This window comes from Fringilla coelebs (assembly GCF_963513975.1).
Source record: "Fringilla coelebs genome assembly, chromosome: 2".
NCBI lineage: Eukaryota > Metazoa > Chordata > Aves > Passeriformes > Fringillidae > Fringilla > Fringilla coelebs.
This window is the reverse complement of record NC_140029.1, coordinates 257,722-281,019: the sequence shown is the minus strand read 5'-3', so window position 1 is coordinate 281,019 and position 23,298 is coordinate 257,722. Positions and strand designations below refer to the sequence as shown.

At 69.9% G+C, this 23,298-nt stretch overlaps 3 protein-coding genes across 4 annotated transcripts; 1 reads left to right on the top strand and 2 right to left on the bottom strand.

Moving 5' to 3' along the window:
- Positions 1–602: 602 nt before the first annotated feature.
- SMPD1 (sphingomyelin phosphodiesterase 1) lies at positions 603–4,820 on the top strand. Its single transcript, XM_084225997.1, has 6 exons — positions 603–879; positions 1,830–2,608; positions 3,145–3,316; positions 3,396–3,472; positions 3,886–4,031; positions 4,105–4,820. Exons 1-6 carry the CDS (start codon positions 637–639, stop codon positions 4,518–4,520), a joined length of 1,833 nt encoding a protein of 610 aa, XP_084082123.1. The 5' UTR covers positions 603–636; the 3' UTR covers positions 4,521–4,820.
- A 458-nt stretch (positions 4,821–5,278) lies between these two features.
- On the bottom strand, positions 5,279–11,924 carry APBB1 (amyloid beta precursor protein binding family B member 1). Its single transcript, XM_084225996.1, has 14 exons — positions 11,868–11,924; positions 10,757–11,422; positions 10,175–10,353; positions 9,684–9,740; positions 9,502–9,608; positions 9,108–9,144; positions 8,709–8,846; positions 8,485–8,609; positions 7,810–7,924; positions 7,108–7,192; positions 6,531–6,614; positions 6,293–6,414; positions 5,683–5,859; positions 5,279–5,591 (listed from the first exon to the last, which is right to left on the bottom strand). Exons 2-14 carry the CDS (start codon positions 11,286–11,288, stop codon positions 5,424–5,426), a joined length of 1,926 nt encoding a protein of 641 aa, XP_084082122.1. The 5' UTR covers positions 11,289–11,422; positions 11,868–11,924; the 3' UTR covers positions 5,279–5,423.
- A 2,565-nt stretch (positions 11,925–14,489) lies between these two features.
- On the bottom strand, positions 14,490–23,056 carry TRIM3 (tripartite motif containing 3). Of its 2 annotated transcripts, none has more exons than XM_084201294.1 (12): positions 22,927–23,056; positions 21,779–21,920; positions 19,698–19,932; positions 19,165–19,325; positions 18,723–18,903; positions 17,648–18,371; positions 17,360–17,463; positions 16,842–17,009; positions 16,589–16,757; positions 15,811–15,881; positions 15,585–15,725; positions 14,490–14,820 (listed from the first exon to the last, which is right to left on the bottom strand). In XM_084201294.1, exons 2-12 carry the CDS (start codon positions 21,904–21,906, stop codon positions 14,668–14,670), a joined length of 2,235 nt encoding a protein of 744 aa, XP_084057420.1. In that variant the 5' UTR covers positions 21,907–21,920; positions 22,927–23,056; the 3' UTR covers positions 14,490–14,667. The 2 variants fall into 2 exon arrangements, with proteins under 2 accessions (XP_084057420.1, XP_084057419.1); XM_084201293.1 differs by lacking the exon at positions 22,927–23,056 and adding an exon at positions 22,683–22,727.
- Between the last annotated feature and the right edge of the window lie 242 nt (positions 23,057–23,298).

The window sequence follows — 23,298 nt, the reverse complement described above, 5'->3', positions numbered from 1 at the left end:
GGCGAGGCGCCCAGCCCAGCTCAGCCCAGCCCGGGGTCTCCCCGCGCTGCTCTCCGGCTACGGTCACAATAAACTGACCCCGTGCCCACCTGCGCCGCTGCTCCCAGCACTCCTGCCCCGCCGGCACGGAGGCTCCGCCGGGCAGAACCGGGCGGGACGTGGGATCGGCGCCGCGCGAGGCTCGGGGGCTGAGGGCTGGGACCCTCCGCTGCGGGAACTGCTGAGCCCGGCGGCGGGGGCAGCGGGCGGGATGAGAGCCCCGGGCCCGGTGCGCCCAGTGCCGCCCCGCTGGGGTGACCGTACGCAGGGGAGGGGCGCCCAGGGGAGCGGGACCCCGGGGACCGCCGCCGGCCCCAGGACTCCATCTCCCACTCTGCCCCGCGCGCCTTACGTCAGCCCGGCTCCCTTATTTGCATACGGCTCCCCGCCCCGGGTGGCCACGCCCCACCCCCCTCAGCCCCGCGGACATTGATCACGCCCCCCCGGCGGCCACGCCCCCGCCGCTCTCGGCCACGGCGCCGAGGGCGGGCCCTGCCCCAACTTTGGCTCCGCCTCTTTGAGTCCTTGCCCCGCCTCCCTCATCATAAAGGGCGGGGCTCGGCCACGCCCCCAGCCGGCCCCGCCCCTCCCTCGGCCATGGCGGCCGGGGCTCGGGCCCCGCTGCCCCCGCGCCCCCCGCGGGCACCGCGCTCAGCGCTGCCGCCGCTGGCCCTGCTGGCCCTGCCGGCCCTGCTGGCCCTGCTGGCACTGCCGGTGTCGGCGGGGTCGCCGCCCGGCCCCGAGGAGCAGCTGGCGGCGGCGGCGCCGCGCTGGGGCTGGCGGAACGTGTCGTGCCCGGCCTGCCGGGTGCTCTTCGGGGCGCTGGACGTGGCGCTGCAGGTGGGCACGGGGGGTCGGGGTGTGCCGGGACACGGGGGGCACCGGGGGGACACCGGGGGTACACCGGAACACCGGGCCAGGCACGGGGATAAGTGGACACTGGGACACCAGGAGGGGAAGAGCGGGGGTGAAAGGAATGGGACAGGAACGGGGTCAGCGGGGACAGGCACAGGGACAGGGACAGGGACAGGCCGGGCCAGTCCCTCGTGACGGGCCGGGGCCGGGACAGGCCAGGACAGGTCGGGGCTTGTGACAGACACGAGACCGGGCTGGGAATGGGGACAGGGACGGGCGGGGACGGGGAGAGTGACAGGCTGGGGCGGCTGAAAGAGCAGCGGGGACGGGCGGGGTCATGCCAGCAGCTCCGCTCGGGGGAGCGGGGACGGGCTGGGACAGGAACAGGAACCGGACAGGCTGGGGCGGGGACGGGAACGGAGGGAGGAACACACCGGGCTGGGGACCAGAGGGGCTGGGGGACCGTGGGTCCCTTCTGGCCTCGGGATATCCAGCTGAGTGGGCCGGGGAGTGTGGGACAGCGACAGCAGCCAGGGGCCGTCCCGGGGAGCTGCTGGTGCAGCGCACTGACGGCAGCTGGGGTGCCGTGTCCGTCCCGGGGGTGCCGTGTCCGTCCCGGGGGTGCCGTGCCCATCCCGGCGGTACCGTGCCCGACCCGGCGGTGCCGTGCCCGTCCCGGGGGTGCCGTGCCCATCCCGGCGGTGCCGTGCCCGTCCCGGGGGCGCCGTGCCCGTCCCGGCGGTGCCGTGCCCGTCCCGGGGGCGCCGTGCCCGTCCCGGGGGCGCCGTGCCCGTCCCGGGGGTGCCGTGTCCGTCCCGGCGGTGCCGTGCCCGTCCCGGGGGTGCCGTGCCCGTCCCGGGGGTGCCGTGCCCGTCCCGGGGGTGCCGTGCCCGTCCCGGCGGTGCCGTGTCCATCCCAGTGTCCTTCCCCCGCAGCTGGAGCCGAACGTGGCCCGCGTGGGGCGCGTGGCGTCGCGGCTGTGCCAGGAGCTGCGGCTGGCGCGGCCGCCCGTGTGTCGCCAGGCCGTGCAGCTCTTCCAGGGCGACGTGGTGGCCGCCTGGGCCCGCTCCGTGCTGCGCCCGCCCGAGGCCTGCGGGCTCCTGCTGGGCCCCCGCTGCGGCCACTGGGACATCCTGGGCGCCTGGAACCTGTCCCTGCCCGCCGCCCCCAAGCCGCCGGTGCGGCCCCCCGCGCCGCCGCCGCCCGGAGCGCCCACCGCCCGCATCCTCTTCCTCACGGACCTGCACTGGGACCGGCAGTACGCGCCGGGCAGCGCCGCCGCCTGCCCCGACCCGCTGTGCTGCCGCGGGGCGCCCGCCGAGGGCCCGGGGGCCGCGGGCTTCTGGGGCTCCTACAGCAAGTGCGACCTTCCCCTGCACACCATCGACGCGCTGCTGGCCCAGCTGCCCAACGGCACCGGCAACGGCACCGGCGGCTTCGCGGCAGCCTACTGGACCGGGGACATCCCCGCGCACGACGTGTGGCAGCAGAGCCGCGGGGACCAGCTGCGGGCGCTGCGCACGGTGACGGCCCTGCTGCGCGCCCGCCTCGGCCCGCTGCGCGTCTTCCCCGCCGTGGGCAACCACGAGGCCACGCCGGTGAACGCCTTCCCGCCGCCCTACGTGCGGGGCAACCGCTCGGCGGCGTGGCTCTACGACGCCATGGCCGAGGCCTGGCAGCACTGGCTGCCCCCCGCCGCCCTGCACACCCTGCGGTGGGCGCCGGGCCGGGAGGGCTCCCTCTGCCCGGGCTCCGGGGAGGGGGGTTTGTGCCTTGGGGGGTGGGAGGGCGCAGGGTGGGGGTTCTGGGCTGCTGGGGGCCTGGGTCTGTGGCATTTGGGTACCAGGATCAGAGGACACAGGCTGGGAGGCTCCAGACTGGGCGGCTCTGGGCTGTCGGGTGTTCTGGGAGCTGCAGTGGCGCAGACTGGGGGCTCAGAGCAGGGGACTCTGGAATACTGGGGGCTCAGGACTGGCAGGACACAGCATGGTCTCCCATGCTGGTGGGGGAGTGGGGGTACCAGGCTAGCTGGGGTTGGGTGCAGATGTCTCAGCTTCATGGGGGAAGAGGTGCAAGGAGGGGGTCATGGCTGGCTGGGGTACGGAGAGGGCTGTGGGATGACAGGGGCTCCAGGCTGAGGGCTGTAGGTGGGTGGGCAGTGTGGGTGGCAGAGAGCTGGGGGTCCATGGGATGGGTGCAGGGTCTGTGGCTCAGGGGACTCAGCACTGACCCCCCCCCTTTTCCACACAGGGCTGGCGGGTTCTACACGGCACAGGTCTGGCCTGGGCTGCGCCTCGTCTCCCTCAACATGAACTTCTGCTCCCAGGCCAACTTCTGGCTTCTGATCAATGCCACTGACCCTGCAGGGCAGCTCCAGTGGCTCATGGGGGTCCTGGCAGATGCTGAACGTGATGGGGAGAAGGTGTGGGGGGGTTCTGGGGGGACGTGGGGGGTCTTGGTGGGCCCCGGGCAAAGCCCCAGCCCTGGCTCCCTGCCCACAGGTGCACATCATCGGGCACATCCCCCCAGCCCACTGTCTGCGCAGCTGGAGCTGGAACTACTACCGCATCATCAGCAGGTCAGTGCCTGACCCCTGCCCAGACCCCACACCGTGTGCCCCACCCCACATGCCAGACCCCCATTCCGTGCCCTGGCCTCCATCCCCGTGTGCTGGACCCCTGTCCATGTGCCCTCGACCCCCACCCCACAAGCCAGAGCCTGGCTCCACACCCTGAACTCCCATCCCACAATGGTCCCCCTGCCCTGCACAACAGGCCCCTGCCCCACATGCTGGACCTCTGCACCAGACTCCACCCCACACCCTGGGCTCTCTCTCCGTGTGCCATCCCGTGCCCCACACTGCCTGCCCCCTGTGCCAGACTCCCAGCCCGTGTAACCTGGAGCCCCAGCCCACATGCCGGACCCGAGGGCCAGGGTTGGGGTTCCGGGGGGCGGTCTGGGGATGCCCCCCCAGCTCACCCACCCTGGCAGGTTCGAGGGCACCATCGCCGCGCAGTTCTTCGGGCACACACACCTGGATGAGTTCGAGTTGTTCTACGATGAGGAGACGCTGTCACGTCCCGTGTCCGTCGCCTTCATCGCACCGAGCGTCACCACCTACATCAGCCTCAATCCCGGTGCGTCCCGAGCCCCCGCCGTGCGTCCCCCACGGCCCCCGCTCCCCGGCGCTGACCGTCCCTCCCGCCGCAGGGTACCGCGTCTACGAGGTGGCCGGCTCCTACCCCGGGAGCTCCCACGCGGTCCTGGACCACGAGACCTTCATCCTCAACCTGACGGAGGCCAACGCGGCGCCCCCGGGCACCGCCCCGCGCTGGCGGCGGCTCTACGGTGCGCGCGAGGCCTACGGGCTGCCCGCCGCCTTCCCGGCCGACTGGGACCGCCTGGTGCGGCGCATGCAGGACGACGAGCCCCTCTTCCAGCTCTTCTGGTTCCACCTGCACAAGGGGCACCCGCCCCGCGAGCCCTGCGGCGCGCCCTGCAAGGCCGCCCTGCTCTGCGCCCTGCGCTCCGGCCGCGCCGCCGACCCCGCGCTCTGCCGGCCCCTGCGCCCCGCACTGCCCTTCCCGCGCATCCAGGAGCTCTGGCAGCAGCGGCGGCTCTGCTGAGCCGGGGCTGGCAGCAGCAGGGGCTGGGACACGGGGACAGCGGGAGCTCCTGGGACATGGTCACACCGGGAGCTCCGGGGACACGGTCACATCGGGAGCCCCTGGGATGTGGTGACACCAGGAGCGGGGTCAGCAGTGGTCTCGCTGGAAGCAGGGCAGGGACACGGTTACACAGGGAGCAGGACTGTAGCCAGCACAGGTCACAGCAGGAGCGGGATCAGTACGAGGTCACTGGGAGTGAGGTCGGGATTGGCACGTGGTCCCCGGGTCCCACCAGTTACACAATAAAGGCACAATGGACACCACCACCCCTCCTAATGCTCTCCACCAGCACCAGAACTGGGATCAGGATCAGCACATAGTCTCATGCTCCCATCACCCCCCACTACAGGTGTGATGGACTCCACTGTCCTTCATCTTCCTCACTGCAATTCTCAGCCACAACTTAGGGAGACCCAAATCAGGGATGCTTGGGCCCAAACACCCCGCCTCCTTGTCCTAATTCTCACCCACTGGGATCACAACTGGCATCAGCCTGTGATTCCTGTCCTCCCATCACTCCCCTAATAAGGTGTGGATGGACCCCACTGCCTCTCTTCACCTGTGGCATCCTAAGAAGACCCAAACCAGACACAACACCCTCCTCTTGCTGCTCCTCCCTGTGTGAGGCCACATGCAGAGCCAAGCCGGGCTGGTGGAATGGGTTTATTAATTAATGATTTAGTACAACACAGACCCTCGTTACGCCACATGCATTGGGGACCCTGGGGGGGGGGGGGGGGGGGGCGTCACCCACCGTGGGGGCAGCGGTGGGGGCAGGACCCCCGACCCGACACCCTGGGTAACTCCGTGCTCCGGAGCACTGGGTCCGTGGTCCTGCCCCCCGACGCTGCCTCGCCCCGCTCACGGGGTCTGCGCCCCTCCCCGCCGCGGTTTGAGGGTCCCCAGGAGGGTCTGCACCCCCCGGCGCACGGAGGAGCCCACCCGCCGCGCCACCGAGTCGGCCGGGGGCGCGGGCAGGCAGGAGCTGGAGGCCTGGGGCCGCGCATCCAGGCACTTCTGGTAGCGGAGCTGCGGGGAGGGAGCCGGGGGTCAGCGGGGCCGGGGCAGCCCGGGGCGGGCAGGGCAGGGCAGGGCAGGGCAGGGCAGGGGCGGCACTCACCACGCAGGCGGCCTGCAGCGCCTCGCTGAGCCCCGCGGCGTTGGGCTCACACCACACCATGTGGCAGCGGAAGGTGCCGGGGGCGCTGGCCATGATGAAGGCGAAGGCGCGGACGTCGCGTCCCACCCCCATGAAGGACAGGAAGCGCACGCGGCACTCGCACAGCACCGCCTCTGTCTGGGGACACGCCCGACACCGGGTCACCGAGACACCCCCAGTATGGGGACGGGGTCAGCAGGGCACATGGGGTGTCACCCCAGGGAGGGTGGGGGGTCATTGTGGTACTCTGGGGCTGGGAGGGGATCCCCCGAGGCCCCGTGGGATGTGGTGGGATGGCGACACGATGGAAGGAGCCATGGTGGTACCCAACCCACCCCTGGTACAAGGACAGGTCTCCGCAGCCCCTCTGACACGTGACGGGGTCACTCAGGCCCCAGAGCAGGAAGGGGTCACCAGTGAGGATGGGGGCCAACACATCTCCCCAGAGTGAGAGGGGGTCACCACAGCCCCCCTAGGCCAGGGTGGTGGTCCAAGGTGGGGATGCACCCGGTAATGGTGAGGGTGGGCGTGAGTGGGGGTGCCAGGGCAGGGGTCCGAGGAGGGCACGCACCTGGCGGTGAGCAATGGTGAGGGTGGCGGGGGCCACACTGACCACCACGGGGGTGGGCGCAGGGGGCTCCCCTGAGCCAGGGGCCAGCGCCGCCTCCAGCGCCGCGTTGATCACATCCATGCCTGGGGGGCACAGGGAGGCTCAGGGCAACCTGGGGGTGCCCTCACCCCACAGCTGCCACACGTGGGCCGGAGGAGCCCCCCGAGACTCCCCCCTTCCCCTCAAGTCATCCACTCACCCACTGGCTTGGCCACGGGGACACAGCCCAGGTAACACACAGGGAAGCGCTGAACCACCTCACTCTTGGGGGCTGGGAACTCCACTGTGGCAGAGGCACTGTCAGACACCCCCAGAGCCCCAACATCCCCCCAGAACCCCAACATCCCCCCAGAACCCCTCCCCAGCCCTCAGGGCTCACCCAGCACCCCCCAAGACCTCTTGGATGCTGGGTTCTCCAGTGTGGGGGGGACATGGCACACCTCCCCAGAGCTCTCCAAGACCCCCCAGAGCACCCCCAGAACTCCCAACACCCCCAGGTGCACTACCTTGCTCTTGGGGGCTGGGAGCCCTGCTGTGGTGGGGGACATTGTCAGACGCCCCCCAACCTCCCTAAAAGCCACCCTTCCTTCCCACTGCCCTCCCCCAGTGAATGCAACCTCCAGACCCACAAGGTTCCTCCCCTGCCGTTGCCCTGTCCCCTCGCAGGACTCCCCCAGCAATCCTCCAGTCCTTCCTAGTTGTCCCCAGACTCCCAGTGCCCTCCAGGGTACCCCCAAGGCCCCCAGTTCTCTCACAGGTACCCCCTAACGCCGTACCCTGCAGGGGAGGCTCCCCCAGCCGGGGGGGCTCTGTCCCCAGGCCGTTGCCTGCTGTCCGGGCACTTCGCCGCTCCGCCGTCAGCTGGGGGACAGATGTGACACCACTGTGACCTCCAGGGACCCCCACGGTGACCCACAGTCCCCCAGATGTCAAGGGGCACGCCCAGCCCTCCTGGCTGTCACACCCTGGGCACCCCCAGGGATCCCTGGCCCTGGTGCCCTGTGGCAGGCCTCTGGGGACACTAGGGTGGGCAGGGGCTCACCCCTAGGGGCTGGCTGGAGGGGCCTGAGGTCTCACCTGTGTGCAAATGTGCAGACTAGGGCAAGTCCTGGCGGGTTTCTGGGGGTCTCACCTGGACACAGATGTGGTGCAGACCAAGGAAGGGGAATTTGGGGTGGGTTACCTGGGCCTGGGGGCTCCTTGGGGCGTCTCACCTGGGCCCAGACCTGGTGCAGGCCAGGTGGGGGGGTTCCCAGGGGCTTTTTGGGGTCTCATCTAGGCAGAGATGCAGTTCAGGCCAAGGTGGCAGTTTGGGGGGAAGCCAAGCAGAGTCTTGGGGGGAATTTTACCTGGACACAGAACCAGTCCTGGCCAGAATGGGGGTCCCAGGTGAGTTTTAGGGGGGTCTCACTTAGGCACAGACATGGTGCAGGCCAGGGGGCGGCATGAAGGGTCCTGGAGGGTTCTGGGGGTCTCACCTGAGCACAGACCCGGTGCAGCCCGGCGGCGATGGCGCTGGCGGGTCCCTCGCAGCGGAACACGTGGCACTTCAGCACCTGCGTCAGAGGGTCCCGGGCCACGTATGCAAAGTCCCTTGGGAGGAGGGGGGCACACTCAGGACCACCCCAGTGCCCTCCCCACCCAGTCCGAGCCGGGACTGGGGGCACTGGGGGTCTGGGGGCAGGTTGGAGCCATACCTCTCCCTGTGTCCCCGGCAGCACAGTGGGACAGAGTAGGGTTAGGAGGTGCCAGGCAGGACACAGGCCCCTCTCCTCCCCAGCCCCAGGGCACCCCACACCCCCGAGGGGCAGATCTGATCCTGCCACACACCCTTCTCTGCCGGGCGGGGCTCAGAGTTGGGACCTCATGGCCCCCACCTGCCCAGCCCACGGGACCATATCCGTACGTGGGGCCTCCCAGCCCTGTGCACACCTCACCCACCTGGGGACCCCAGCCCCACGGCCCCCTCCGCACCCCGATGTCCCCATCCCCAGCCCCACACATAGCATTCCAGAGCCCCACCCCACACTGTGTGTGACGACCCGTGGGGGTCCCGCGCACCCAGATCCCCCCATTCCCACAGCACCCCAGCCCATGTGTCCGTTCCCCTGCAGACAGCAGAGCCCCCCTGCGCTCCCCGTGCCCAGCCCCACCTGCTGCCGTGCCGCCCCACGCCCCAGACGCGGATGGCGCCCACGGGCTGCGCGTGCAGCAGCGCCCGGTCCTGCGGGTCCACCAGCTTCAGCGTGCGCTCCTCCAGCAGCAGCAGCGCCCGCGCCTGGGCACAGCGGTCAGCGGTGCTCCGCTCCCCGGTGCCGGGGGGCAGCACACAGGGTGCGGGATGGGTGGGGGGCGCAGGGGGCCTGGGGTCACTCACCTCCCCCCAGGTGCCGGGGGGGCCCTCGCGGGGCCCCGAGAGCTGCCGGATGCAGGCGCTGACGGCGCTGCTGCTGCGGCCGGGACCCAGCTCCTCCTCCCGCAGCTGCACCCAGCCCAGGGAGCGCACCGGGAGGCCCTGGGGGCAACGGGGGAACGGCAGTCAGCGGGGATGCGCGGGGCAGGGATGGCGAGGGGCGCGGGGCAGGGCCTCAGCCGCCCCGCAGTAACCCGGCCCCGCACCGCCCCGATCCGCACGGCCCCGGGCAGGGCGGGCCCCGCAGGTGACAGCACGGGGCATCCCTGCGTCGGGTGCCTCGGCCCCCAGCAGCGGACCGGACCCCACGGGAGTGGGGAAGGGGCCCTGCGGGCGGGCAGGGTCAGCAGAGACTGGCCCTACCTTGGAGTCCAGCACATCCTCCTCGCCCAGGGCCATGCTGCAAGGGGAAGGGTGGGGGCGTCACTGACTGCACCCTGACGCTCTGGGGCCTCTCCACCCCCAAACCCTGCCCCTGAGAGCCCTCTGGGATCCCCCACATCCCATACCTGGGTCATTGCACTCTGAGTGCCTTGGACTTTCTCCCCCAAACCCCTGCCTTGAGATCCTGGGAGTCCCCCAGTCTAACTCCATCCCGAGACCTCATTTCCCTGCCCCACACCTGGGTCCCTGCCCCCTCAGCTCCACTACACACCGGACACCCTCTCTCACCTGTCACCCAGTGTCCCACATCCCAACAGGGCCCAGGCACAGCCCTGCCCACGAGTCCCCCCAGTCCCCGTGCCCCCCACCGCACCCCTCTCCTGGTGATCCTGGGCCTGGTGACAGCATCTCCAGGTCTGACACTCCTGGCTCCTCATCTTCTTCTTCTTCCTCCTCCTCCTCCTCCTCAGCCGTGGGGTCCTAGGGGCATGGGGGCTCTGTGGGGTTGGGAGGGCACTGACCCCCCACCCTTTCCCATCCACTACCCCCTCTCACCTTCCACAAGTGCCCATCATTGAAGGTCTCAGCTGGGGCAAAGCTCGTCCAGGAAAGCTGCAGGGGGCTGGGTCAGGTGCTCCATAGGGCAGCCCCCCAGTGCCCCATGGCTCCCCCCGGTCACCCCACAGCGCACTATGGGAGCCCCATGGTAACCCCAAGAGCAACCCACGCCCAGACCACGGGTGCCCTGCGCCCCCCACAACCACCCCACCATCATCCCCCGGCCACCCGGTGCCCTACAGCCACCCTGTGGTCCTTCAGGGGCTGCCCCTACAGCCACCCTGTGGTCCTTCAGGGGCTGCCCCTACAGCCACCCCGTGGCCCCTCAGGGGCTGCCCCTACAGCCACCCTGTGGTCCTTCAGGGGCTGCCCCTACAGCCACCCTGTGGTCCTTCAGGGGCTGCCCCTACAGCCACCCTGTGGTCCTTCAGGGGCTGCCCCTACAGCCACCTCCCAGGCCAAGCCCAGCCCTCTTGGTCCCGACTCACGGTGGGCCCCTCGGTGGGGGTGCTGCCGTCGGAAGGGGTCTCATGGGGCCCGCCGGGGGGCTCCCACTGGGTGGTCCCGGTGGGGACATGCCAGTAGTAGGTGCCCGAGGTGTCCTGCACCCGCAGCCAGCCGGGGGGCAGGTCCCCGTGTGCCCCCGCGCCACACGGCCACAGCGACTCTGCGGGGCAGGGGGCAGAGGGCTCAGCCCCGGCCCCGCACGGCCCCCCGCGCCAGGGACACGGGGATACCCCACGGGGGCTCCACAGGGACACGGGGCAAAGGGGGGCACGGAACCAATGCGGGCTGGGGACACAGAACAGCGCCCAGGGGATGGGGGACCAGGGACCAAGAACGGCCCCCGGGGGGCTGGGAGCGCAGGAGTGGGCACACAGCCAGGGACGAGGGGAGATGGGGAGCTGAGAGGAGCACGGGGGCACGGCAGGAAGGAGCAGGTGGGACAGCCACGGGGCTCTGCGGGGAAGCCAGAGAGTGTCAGAAGCCTCCATGGGGCAGCAGTGGGACAGCGAGAGCTCACCGTGGGGCTCCGCGGGGCAGCCACAAGTCACTCCAGCGGTGCCCACCTGGCTCATCGGGGGAGCTGCCGGGGCTGCCCTGGCTCAGCGTGGCCCAGCTCGAGTCCTCGTCGCTGCCGGGGCCGGGCCCCCCGAAGAGGCGGCTGGCGCTGCGCCCCGGGGGCTCCCGCAGGCCCCGCTCCGCGCCCAGAGCCGGCGGGGACACCCCGGCCCCGTCCTCCTCCTCTTCGTCCTCCTCCTCATCTTCATCCTCCTCCTCCTCCTCCGAGGCGCCGATCAGCAGGGCCCTCTGGTCCCCGGCGGCGTTCCGGGCATTGCGGACCCGGACCCCCGGCTCCAGCGCCCCGGGGGACTCGCCGTGCGCCCCGGGGGAGCGCCCCGGCCCCGGCCCCGGCTCCGGCTCGAGCTCGTTGCGGTTCTGGTCCTGCCCGGCCTTGGCCCAGCCGGCGCCGGGCAGCTCCTCGGCCGGGGCCCCCCCGGGGCCGGTGCGGGGGTCGGGGGCCGCGGCCAGCCCCAGGCTCAGCCCCGGGCACCGGTTGTCGTTGGCCAGGTCGCTGCGCTTGCTCAGGGCCCCCGACATGGCGCGAGGACGCGGGGACCGGCGGGACCCCCGGCGCGGCGGGAGCCCGGCCCGGCCCGGCCGCGGCTGCCGGTGCTGGGGTGGGCAGGCGGGGGGGTCCTACAGCCCCCGGGGCGCCTCCGCGTCCATCGGGCCTGTGGGGAGTGGGGGTAGCGCGGGGACCCCCGGCACGGACGCTCCGCGGCCCCGGCTCCTCGGCATCCCTTCGCAGCCCTCTCCCGGCCCCGGGCAGCCTTCCCCGGCAGCGGCATCCCCCCGCGCCGCCCCCGGGACGCGGGTCCCCCGCGGCACAGCATCCCCCTCGGCCCCGCATCCCGCACGGCCCCGGCTCCCCCCGCCGTCCCCTCCGCGACCGCAGCCCCCGGGGTGACCCCGCCGCTCCCCCGGCCCGGGGTCCCTCCGCATCCGCCCCGCGGCCCTGCCAGGGGGACCCCACCGGGACCCCGCACCCACGGCCCTCTCCGCTCCCCCGGCCCGGCCCTCGGGGGTCTGCGCGGGGCTCGGCCCCCCCGGCCCCATCCGTGCCCTCAGCGCAGCGGGGCCGCCCGTCCCCCCCGTTCTCTGCCCCATTGCCGGTACCTGCGGCGGCTCCGCTGCCGGGGGTCGCGGGGGGAGGGTGGGGGGCTCGGGGCCGCGTCACTTCCGCTTCCGGCTGGCGGGGGGGACAGCGCCGCCTCCGGTACCGGTACCGGCACCGGCCCCGGCCGGGACCACCGGCGGCTCTCCGGGCCCTCCCCGGCCCCGGCCGGGACCACCGGCGGCTCTCCGGGCCCTGGCCGGCACGCACCACCGGAGACCCCCGAGTACCCCCCGGGACCGGGAGCCCCAGGCTTTGCCGGTGGCGGGCAGCTCGATCCGGCCCTGTGCGGAACGGGGGGGCCTTCCCCCCCGGTGATACTCCCAGGCCGGTGACCCCGACACTGCCCGTGCCCGCCCCACTGTTCCACGGACCAGCTGAGCCCCCCGTTACCCCTAGCGGCATCCCCCAAGGCACCGGCACCCCTGCACCGGGACGGGGCCGGGGCAGCACCGGGACTCCCTGCGGCTGCTGTGCCCCCGGAACCCCTCCAACCCCCGGCTGGACCGGGCGTGTCCCGAGGCTCCCGGCTCTTAGCAGCCCCGGAGAGGCGGCACCGCGGGGCGCGGGGGTCCGGCCGGGAGCAGCGGTGGTGGCACGGGGTGTGCGTGGTCCCTGTCCGGTCCCGTACAGGATCGCAGCCACTCGGTTTGATGAGACCTCCAAGGCTGAGTCCAGCCTGTGACTGATCCCCACCTTGTCCCCAGGCCAGAGGTCCCTCCAGCCGCCTCCAGCTGTTCCTGGACGTGGGATGGGGACTCCAGACCTCCCTGGACAGCCCCTTCCAGCATGGGGCAGCCCTTTCCGGGAAGAAATTCCTCCTGGTGCCCAACCTGAACTTCCCCAAGCACCGCTTGCAGCTGTTTGCTCTTGTCCTGTCACTTGTTTTCTGGGAAGGTCCCCCCTGAGCCTCCTTTTCTCCAGGCTGAGCCCCTTCCCCAGCCCACTCAGCCCCTCCTGGGGCTCCAGCCCCCTCCCAGCTCCGTTCCCTGTCCTGGACACGCTCCAGCCCCTCCAGGTCTCTCCTGCAGGACCAGAACTGGACACAGGCCTCGAGGTGTCACACAGTGCTCAGCACAGGGGACAATCCCTGCCCTGGCCCAACCCAGGTGCCATCAGCCTCTTGCCCACCTGGAGTGTCGCAGGGGGTTTGGTGGCCCGAGCAGAAGCCCCAGCACTTGCCCTTGTTGACCCTCAGCCCGTCAGTCCAGTCTGGCCAGACCCCTCTGGGATTCTTCCTGCCCTCTGCAGAGCCACATCCCGAACAGCTGTGTGTGTCCGTGGACTCACTGAGCACACACTCCGGGCTCCATCCAGGTCACTGACAGCTCTGGGACAGCCCTGGCCCCAGCACTGAGCCCTGGGGAGCCCAGCAGTGCCTGCCCGCCATTCCCACCCCTCCCTGGGCCTGGCCCTCTGCCAGGGGCTCCCAACAAGGAGCACCTGTCCCAGCCAGGCTGCAGGTGCTCCCTGAGGTGCCAGGGAGATGGAGATGGTGCCAAAGGCTCTGCTGAGCTTCAGGCAAGCACACCTACACCTGTCCCACAGGTCACCCTGTCCCAGCAGGAGACCAGGTGGGTGAGGCCAGACCTGCCTTTCCCAACACCCAGCTGGGTCTGATCTCCTCCCGCTTGTCCTGCCCATGCTGTGGGACCCACAGGTAATCTGTTCTAGGACCAGGAACAGGTGTGGACTTCCCTGGACCCTCCCTCCAGCCCTGCTTGGGAACAGGGTCACTGGCCACCTCTGGGGCCTGGGGGGGGATGATGAGAGCAGGGTCTGGGTGAGCTCTGCTGCCGTCCAGGATCCCCCAGGGATGGCCAGAGTTAGTGAGGACCAGGTGGAGCAGCTCCATGACCCCTCCACAGGCCCTGTGGTATCCCCGGAGGTCCAATGGCCCCAGGGACCTGCAGGGTCTCAGCAGGTCACTGACCATTTTCTTCTGGGTACACGAACCAGTATGGACCAGCTCCTACTCCTAGTACAGCCCAGTCCAACCCAAACCCTGCTGCCAGCACAGACTAGTCTGACCCAGTACAGATCAGTCTAACCCTGTCCTCACTCCCAGCCCAGCCCAGTCCCCGTGTGTCCCTGTCCCTGCAGATGGGTCAGTGCTGGCAGAACGCCCAGGCCAGGCAGGCGCCCATGGTGCCACTGAGCACCAGGCACGGCTCCTGTCCCTGCGGGCCTGGCACTGTCTGGGGTGTCCAGTGCAGCTGGGCTGGCCATGGGGGCTGTAGGGCAGGCTGTGTGAAGGACAGGCAGGGCTACGGGGCAGCAGGGGCCAGGGTATTTCCAGAATACTTTATTTTGTACATACAGTTTTGTCAGCGTGCGGCAGCTGCCCCACAGCCCCTGGAGCCCCCCAGAGCTGCGGAGCAGCAGTGCAGTGGGGCAGCAGGCACACACAGTCACTCCACAGCTGGGGAAGGGAGCTGGGAGGTGGGAGACAGCCCTCAAGGGGCACGAGGCTCTGGACTGGCCACCCCACAGCCCCCCACAAGCCCTTCCAGCGGCTCCCCCTGCCCCCTCACACCCCCCACACCTTGGGAACCCTGTCCGCAGGGGCCGCGGGATGCTGGCCCTGCTGTGGGTGAGGGGCCAGACCGTGAACCCCAGGCAGCCCCCACCCCACGGGACCCATCCTCACCCCCCAGGCCCGGCTGCCCCCTGGGATAAAGTGCACATGAAGCCAGGATGGCGCTTGGGGGGCAGGCGAGGCCATGGGGCAGCCGTGCCCCCCGGTGCAGCTGCAGGCTCCCTGCTGCCCGCTGCCCGCGGCCGTGCCCGGTGCCCTGCCCGTCACTGCAGGTAGCGATAGGCCTTGAAGCAGTGGTTGCCCGAGTCAGCCACGACCACGTGGCCGTCGGAGGTGAGGGCCAGCCCCTGTGGCCCGTACAGCGGGTCAGCCGCCGTGTTGATGTAGGACAGGAACGAGCCCGCGCTGTCAAACACCTGCAGGAGTGCACACAGCTCTGCCCCATGGCCCAGGGACACCAAGCCACAGTGATGCTCAGTGGCCCCACAGCCCAGGGACCCCCAGCCCCAATGGCCCCTGGATGCAGGATGCACTCCCTGTGGGGGCACGTGGTCAAGATCCCCACTAGGTCTATTCCAGTTAACCCAAGACCCTCCCAGTTCCTCCCAGCTGACCCCAGACCCCCACGGACAATTCCCAGTTGTCTGACCCCTCCCAGCTGACTGCAGACCCTGCACAGACTCTTCCCCAGTGAGCCAAGATCCTCTCCAGTCGCTCCCACTTGAACCGAGCTGTGTCCTGGTTCCCTGCAGGTGCCCCACAGCACACAGGGGGGTTGGGGTCAGCGATGGGATGGGGAGGGGGCAGTGCTGAGCACCCTTGGGCTGCACAGGGGAGATGTGTGCAGGTACAGGTGTGCAGCTGTCTGCAGGTGCAGGCACAGGTGTCTGTGCAGGCACAGGTGTCCGTGCGTCTGTGCGGGCACAGGTGTCTGTGCAGGCACAGGTGTCCGTGTGTCTGTGCAGGCACAAGTGTTTGTGTGTCTTCGCAGGTACAGGTGTCCGTGTGTCCGTGCGGGTACAGGTGTCCATGTGTCCGTGCGGGTACGGGTGTCCGTGTGGGCACAGGTGTCCGCGTGTCCGTGCTGGCACAGGTGTGTGTGTGTCCGTGCTGGCACAGGTGTCCGTGTGTCCATGCGGGCACAGGTGTCTGCGTGTCCGTGCGGGCACAGGTGCGGTACCTGGATGCGGCTGTTGCCCCAGTCAGCCACGATGATGTTGCCGTTGCTGTCCACGGCCACCCCCGTGGGCGCGTTGAACTGCCCGTTGCCCTCCCCGTGCGAGCCGAACTTGAACAGGAACTCGCCCTCAGCGTTGTACACCTGGTGGGCACAGGGGGGGTCACTGCAGCCCCCCAGCCCTCAGAGCACCTGGGGGCTCTCAGCACCTGCCTGTGGCTGCACTCACCTTCACAGAGTGGTTGTGGAAGTCGGTCACCACGATCTCGTTCTTGTTGTTGACAGCCACAAAATGGGGTCCTGAGGAGACAAAGGGGGCTCAGCCCGAAAGGGGCACAGGGAACTCATCCCCAGGACTGGGGGGCTCAGCCCTGAGAGGAATGGTGGGGTTCAGCCCTGGCCCCACGGCAGGACCAGGATGGACCCAGAGCCCTGAGGCATGGACAGAGACCAGAACTCAGAGCCCCCAGGATGGAGCCACTGCCAGAACCTGAGCCCAGGGCCCCAGCCCAGAACCGAACCTAGAACCCAGACTCACAATATGTATCCAGAACCAAACCCAGTGCCCCAGTCTAGGACACACAGCTCAGAACCCAGACCCAAACCCAGAACCCGGAACTACATCCCAGCCTGGGAACCAGAACCCTGAACTCAGAGCCTGGGATCTCAGTCCCAAACCAGAACTCAGAGACAGAACCGGGAACTGGATCACCAGCTTAGAGCCCCGAACCTGCTGCTGGACCTATAACCAGATCCTGGCTCCCTGTCCAGCCCCAGAACTCAAACCAGAGCTCAGAAGAAGTCCTGAGCCCAGAACCTGAACCCATAGCCCAGGACTGGTTCCAGAAAGCCAGTCTAGAACTGCAGCCTGGACCTGTGCCCCAGCCCCAGGCCATTCCTGGGGGTCCCAGTGCCACCAGCTGCCTCAGCAAAGCGGGGCACACGGTCGTGCCTGCCCGGGTCCCTGGGGAGCCCAAGGGCTCACAGCTGGGGGGTCCCAGGGATACCTGCGAACTGGCGCTCGGCGGTGCCACGGGAGCCAAACCGTGCCACCAGCTTGCCGTTGGGCTGGAAGATGAAGACGCAACAAGCCTTGTTGTCCACCACGATGATGTGCCCGTTGCGGTCCACGGCGACGCCCTTGGGGCCCATCAGCCGCCCCGCGCCCAGCTTTGTCTGGCGGGGACAGGCAATCAGTCTGGCAGGTGCTACGGATCCCCCTGCCCCACGGCTCCCCCTCAGAGCCCTGCTTGCCCTCACCTTGAACTTGCCCTCAGGTGAGAACACACTGACCCAGCGGTTGTCGTAGTCGGCCACGATGATGTCACCATTGGTGTCCACTGAGACCCCCGTGGGGCGCTGGAGCTGCCCTGGGGAACGCCCCCGCACCCCGAAACGCAGCCGGAACTGCCCCTCGTTACTGAACACCTGGGAGGGCAGCAGGGTCAGGGCAACCAGGGCAACACCCCCACACCCTGAAATGCAGCCAAGACTGCCCTCCATTGGAGAACAACTGTGGGGGCCAGGGGGGAGCAGGGGGAGTCCGTGGGGGTCCTGGGACATCTCAGGGATCCTGGGAGGGGACTGTACCTGTACACGTAGGTTACTGCTGATGGGGTCAGCGGGGTCATGGGGATCCAGGGTTAGCCAGGGGGGGTCAGTGGGGGTCCCAGGGGCCCATACCTGCATGCACTGGTTGTTGCTCTCAGGGTCAGTGGGGGTCAACAAGAGTCAGTGGGGGTCCTGTGGGGGTTTAGAGGTCCCAAGGGTGTCCATACCTGCACACACTGGTTGTTGCTGTCGGCCACGACGATGCGGCCGGCGCTGGATGTGGAGATCCCCTGCAGGTTGGTGAACTCGCCCTTCTCCCGGCCACGACTGCCTGCAGGCACCAGTCAGGGGGGCACACGTGCCCCCAGGAGACCACTCACCACCCAGGTAAACCCCCTGGGGCCCTCCACCACCACCCCAGGGAGCCACGAGAAGCCCAGGGAGACCCCAGCATCCTGGGGAGCCCTAACGAGACCCCCCCATTATCCCAAGACAACCCCCCAGCCCCTGCTCACCGACGCGAAAGATGAGCTCGTCCTCGATGGGGTTCTCCTTGCGCTTGGCGCTGCCGTACATGCTGGCGGGGCGGCGCAGGGCCTTCTGCCGCACGTGCCCCCCGCCCGGGGACTTGACGCGGCGCTTGGCCTCCTCGGGGGACGGGGGCACGTCGCTGGGGCGCAGGGCGCGCGCGCGGAACGGGGAGCCGCGCACGGGCTGCCCGTAGAGCAGGATGGACAGCACAAAGTCACCCTCGGTGCGCGGCGTGTACACCAGCTCGTAGGTGCCGTTGCGGTTGTCCTGCACCTCGGCCTCGGCCGCGGCGCCGTCGGGGCCCGTCACGGCAAAGCGCAGGCGGGCGCCTCCGCTGCGCACCAGCGCCCCGTCCTTGTCCTTGGTGGTGACGCTGAGCGAGCAGGGCTGCCCCACCACGGCCTGGCGCAGCCCCTCGCCCGTGGCCACCGTGGTGTGCGCCGTGGCGCTGGTGGTCAGCAGCGCGCCCAGGTTCTGGATGGAGCGGCGCAGCCCCTCGGGCTCGGCGTGGAACTCGAGCTGCGCGTTCTCGTGCGGGTGCTCGGGGAAGGGCCGCGCCGCCAGCTCCCGCAGCCGCTCGCCCATCTGCTTCTGCACCAGCAGCACCTCCGTGGCCGAGCCGTGGTGCAGCGCCTGCTCCGTGAACGCACAGCTGCTCAGGATGCTCTCCTGGCCCTGCCGCAGCACCTCCAGCTGCGCCTCCAGCACCTGCGCGACCAGGACATCACCTGTGGCAGCGGGTGGGACCCCGGTGCCAACACCCACACCTGAACCACATCCTGGCCCTGCCGCAGCACCTCCAGCTGCGCCTCCGTGCATTCTGTGGGGATGGCACGTCTCTGTGGCATCTGTGTGGGACCCCCACACCCAGCACCCCTGACCCATGCTCTGCCCGCTCCCCCATCTGCACCGCAGCCATGGCCACAACTCCAGTGCTCGTGCTGCACTGGGACCCCAACTGTCGCACCAGCTGGGCCACTGGCACTGGCATATGGCTGGGGTACCCACACACCCTCCCAGGAAGGGCTGGTGAAGGGCACAGAGCCCCAGGGGTGTTACCTGCTGCTTGGCAGCACAGGTGGCCTCCAGGTCGCGCAGCAGCACCTCCCGCCGCTGCCGCAGCGCTGCCTCCAGCTCCTCGAAGCTGCTCCCAATCTCTGCCTCGGCCTCAGCCCGGCGCTGCCCCAGCTGCCGGCTGATCTCTGCTACCAGCCCCACAGCTGCTGCCAGCTGCGGGAGCCTGGGGAGACATGGGGACCCCCTGAAGTCCCCAACCCCCACCCACCCCACCTGAACCCTGAAGCCCCCCCACAGCACCCTCATCCAGCTGCGGTATACTGAAGAAGGAGGACGTGGGCACTCCCCGAACCCTCAAACCCCACAGTACCCACGACGCCCTCAGCCACCCCTCCCTCTGTCCTGCATGTGGGTGGCATCAAGCTGGCACTGATACCGGTGGGAGTGGGGCGAAGGGGATCCCCAGCAATGCCTGCCCCCGTACCTGGCACGCACAGCGTCGAGCTGATGCTGCAGGGCTGCCTTGTGCTGCTCCAGCACGTCACGCAGCGGCACGGTGCGGTGGTCCCGGTGCTCCCGCCGCTCCCCCTCCGTGCACTCCCGGCACATGGCCGTCTCGCAGGGCTCGCAGTAGAACTCCATCACCTGCCACACCTGTGCTCACCTGCTGCCCCACACCTCAGCCCACAGGACCCTGCAGCCTGCCCCAAATCACCTCCTGGGCCCACACAGCCTCTCCCAGACTCCCCAGACTACTGCAGCCTCCCCAGACCCTCTCTGGACCCTTCCTCCAAGGCCTGCAGCCTCCCCCACCCCCTTGACCCTCACTGACCTCCTCAGCCTTCCCCAGATCCCAGCCCTCCTAAAGCCTTTGAGCTCCTGCAGGTCCCCAGTCCCCCTGAGTCACATCAGCCCTCGGGACCTCCCCAGCCCCCCTACACACCTGCAGCCCCCAAACCTCCTGAGCCCCCAGAGCCCAGCGCAGCCCCCCAGCCCCTGCCAGCCCCTGGGCCCCACCTTTCCCTCGTGGTTCGGGCAGCAGAGCGGCTGCCCGGTGGCGGCGCCCAGGGGGGGCAGGGGTGCAGGGGGGGCCCCGCGGGGGTCAGGGTCCCGCTGCAGCACCTCCATCAGGTTGGTGATGAAGAAGTTGTTGGGCAGCGCCGGGACCCCCCGCTCGGGCAGGATCGAGGTCTGGCGGCACACGGGGCACGACAGGGACAGGCTCTGGGCCGGAATGTAGTTCTGCAGACACCTGGGGTCACAGGGGTCACGGGGGTCATGGGGGCCACTGGGGTCAGGGGTCACACGGGGCATGGCAGGGACAGACTGGGCCAGGACATGAAGGGGGCAGGGACAGGAGTGGGGGCTGTGGGGGCACGTGGGACCAATTATAGGGACCACAGGGGGACAGATGAGGGGATGGATGGGGGGACAGGACCCGCTGGGATGGGGGATGTGGGATGGCAGTGGGGGCAAAACAGGGGGATGAAGGGACAGGTGGATGGACAGGGAGACAGGGGAACGGACAGGCAGGTTGATGGGGAGACAGAAGGGTGAACGTGCCACCTAGGGTTGGGGGCAGGTAGTGAGTGGGATGGACAGATGAACACAAGGGTCAGGGTACAGGACAAGGGCGTGTGGATAGGCCTGGGGACAGGCAGTGGCATGAGGACGGATGGACAGGGGGGCTGCACACAGTGACAGTGGGACAGGAGCAGCAGGACAGACAAATAGGGCGATGAGGAACACAGCGAGAGGGGGGCAGCGAGCAGACTGAAGGGTTGGGGTGCAGGCAGAGAGCAGGGGAGAGATGGACAGACAGACATGGGGGCTGTGTGGTGGAACACTGGGGGTGTGAGAACAGGGTGGGAGGGACAGACAAACCAGGGGACAGATGGACAAGATGGCAGGGCTGCAGTGTCACACTGGGGTGCAGGAGGAGGACAGACGGACAGTCACATGGGAGGGCTGTGCGGGGTCACACAAGGATGGGAGACACAGATGGACAGACAGACAGGAGGGCTATGTGGTGTCACACCAGGTGGGAGAATGGCAGGGGAGCGGGCAGTCAGACAGATGGACAGGATGGACAAAGGGTAGGAGTGCCAGTGCCCCTAGGGAGATTGGATGGATGGATGGATGGATGGATGGATGGATGGATGGATGGATGGATGGATGGATGGATGGATGGATGGAGCAGGACCAGAGGGCTCTGGGAGCACAGAGAGAGGGGGCCATCAGCAACAAGACCCCCCCACTTGGGGACCCAGCCATGGTGCACCCAGCACCCACACTCGGGGGGCTCAGGGGCTGTGCAGCCCTCCCAGAGAAGTGGGGTGTGAAGGGCAGGGGGGTCCCAGCCCCACCCTGGGCTATGGGATGCAGGGGGGTCCCAGCCCTCACCTGTGGGGGCACAGGAGGCTTGACCCCATCTCTCACTGGGGAGGGCAGGGAGTGCAGGGGGGTCTGGCTCACCACCAGTGGGGGCTGAGGGGGGCTCTGCTCCCACTGAGGGTTTAGAGGGTGCAGTGGGGCACACTGGGGGTGCAGCCAGTAGTGCTGGGGTACAGACTCCAGGACACAGGGGGATGCAGCAAGGCAGAGGGGTGCTGGGTGCACTGGGGGGCAGAGGAATGGATGCTGGAGGGGCAGAGCAGGCTGGGGGGTGCAGGGGGGCAGTAAGGACATGGGGGGTGCATTTGGAGGGTTGCAGTGGCAGGGCTGCAGTCAGGACTCAGTGGGGTGCAGGGGGCCCAGGGCACAGTGGGGATGTGCTGGGGATGGATGCTGGCGGGGTGCAGAGGGCATGGGAGGGGTGTAGGGGTGCTCAGAAACACGCTGGGGATGGCAAGTGGGTGCCAGGCACAGAGGGTACACCTGGGGGGCAGTGGGGTGCAGGGAGGAAGTGTAATAAGGGGTCCCACCTCTCACAGGAGGTGTGCAGGCAGGGTTTGGGTTCAGGGGGTGCAGGGGAGGCTCAGGAGGGGTTCAGGGGGTGCAGGGGGGCTCAGGGGGTCTCATGTCTCACAGAAAGCGTGCAGGCAGGGATGGGGTTTGGGAGGACGCTGGGGGCTCAGGGTGGGTTCAGGAGGTCCCACCTCTCGCAGAAGGTGTGCAGGCAGGGCAGCACCTTGGGGTTGCAGTAGCGGTCAAGGCAGATGCTGCAGATCAGGAACTGCTGGTCAATCTGCCGCACCACCGGGCTGGCGGGCTCATGGCGGGCCATGGTGGCTCCTCAGCCTGGGGGGCACACCACAGTGAGAGGAACGCGACCCGCAGTGCTCCGCGGGGCTGCCGGCACCCCACGGCCACTCCCAGCCCCAACCCACGGCGCCACACAGCCCCCACCCGCCCCACAGGCTCCTGGTGGGTCATGGCAGACCCTCAGCCTGAGACTGGGGGGAATTTAAACGCCTGGGAGGCTCTGCATGGCACCCTGCAGCCCACCACTGAACCCACAGTGCCCCACAGCCCCCTGCCCACCCCACAGCCCCACAGCGGGCCATAACGGACATCACCCCGTGCCATGAGGGCTCAGCACCCGGGAGCACCCGCAGCCCCGTCCCCAAGGCATCCCACAGTCCCTGGCCCCACAGACACCTTGTGGGGCACAGGCGGGGACTCCCCCTGGCCCCACCGTGCCCATGGCCCCCACAGCCTCACACACCGCCGTGTCGCCGGCACTGCCCTGCCCCACCTACCGCCTGCCCCTCGGAACCCACCGACCCACAGCCGCCTGTCCTTGGCCCCGCGGCACCCGGCCCCGTCCATGGTACGGCATCGCCACAGGGCGCCCACAGGGCACCCACAGGGCACCCACAGGGCACCCGCCCTCCCGCCCCGCGGGGCACACCCCACCGCCGCCACCTCCTCCCGAGCCCCCGGCACGGACCCGAGCCCTGTCCCGCGGGACACTCCTCACCCCCCGTCCCCTGTGCCGCACTGACCCCCGCAGCCCCCGCGCCCCACCGCCCCGTGTCCCCCGGCCCCGGCCCCGCTCACGGCGCTGCGGCGGCTCCGCGCTCCAGGCCGCGGCCCCGCCCCGGCCGCCATTGTGCGGCACCGCCCCCCCCGCGGCACCGGGGCACGGCGGGGCCCGGGGGTCCCACGGCCCGCGGGGCCCGGGGGGCTCTGCCCGCGGCCATCCCGCCCCCCCGCCCCTCACACCCCCTCCCCGCGGCGCGCCCCCCGCCCCGCCCGGCCCGGCCCGGTCCCGGGGCCGCCCCCGCGGCCCGGCCGCACTCACCCCCCCCGCAGCCCCCTCCTCGCTCCCGCGCGCGCCGCGGGACCCCACGGCGCATCCTCGGCCCCGGCCCGGGATGCGACAGGGAGGCGGCCGGGCCGGGCGGCACCAAGCGCGCTTCGGAGGGGGAGGCGGAACGCGCCACCGCCTCCCCGTTCCACGGAACCCGCCCCCGAGGACACCCCACTCCCGGTGGCGAGGCGTCGCCTCAGAACACTCTGCCGCGCCCGACTGGGGGTCTCGTGGGGAGGGTCCGGTGGGAAAGTGTGCAAAGTGACCCCTCAGCCCCCCCTCCAGCGTCAGTGGTCTCGCCTGGGCTGTGGCTCTGCAGCTGGGGGGGGCTCCGCGCATCCAGGGGTACCCGGCTGTTGCCAC

Bases quoted from the DNA above. Each gene is read 5' to 3' on its own strand.
- SMPD1 (XM_084225997.1), top strand. From the start codon at position 637: ATGGCGGCCGGGGCTCGGGCCCCGCTGCCCCCGCGCCCCCCGCGGGCA. The intron at 3,473-3,885 runs GTCAGTGCCTGA...CCACCCTGGCAG, and splicing joins TACTACCGCATCATCAGCAG to GTTCGAGGGCACCATCGCCG. The intron at 4,032-4,104 runs GTGCGTCCCGAG...CTCCCGCCGCAG, and splicing joins CTACATCAGCCTCAATCCCG to GGTACCGCGTCTACGAGGTG.
- APBB1 (XM_084225996.1), bottom strand. From the start codon at position 11,288: ATGTCGGGGGCCCTGAGCAAGCGCAGCGACCTGGCCAACGACAACCGG. The intron at 8,847-9,107 runs GTAGGGCCAGTC...CGTTGCCCCCAG, and splicing joins AGGATGTGCTGGACTCCAAG to GGCCTCCCGGTGCGCTCCCT. The intron at 6,415-6,530 runs GTGAGTGGATGA...TGTGCCCCCCAG, and splicing joins CCCCGTGGCCAAGCCAGTGG to GCATGGATGTGATCAACGCG.
- TRIM3 (XM_084201294.1), bottom strand. From the start codon at position 21,906: ATGGCCCGCCATGAGCCCGCCAGCCCGGTGGTGCGGCAGATTGACCAG. The intron at 16,758-16,841 runs GTGAGGGCAAGC...TGTCCCCGCCAG, and splicing joins CACCTGAGGGCAAGTTCAAG to ACAAAGCTGGGCGCGGGGCG. The intron at 15,882-16,588 runs GTATCCCTGGGA...TTGTCTCCTCAG, and splicing joins CGCCGAGCGCCAGTTCGCAG to GACCCCATTTTGTGGCTGTC.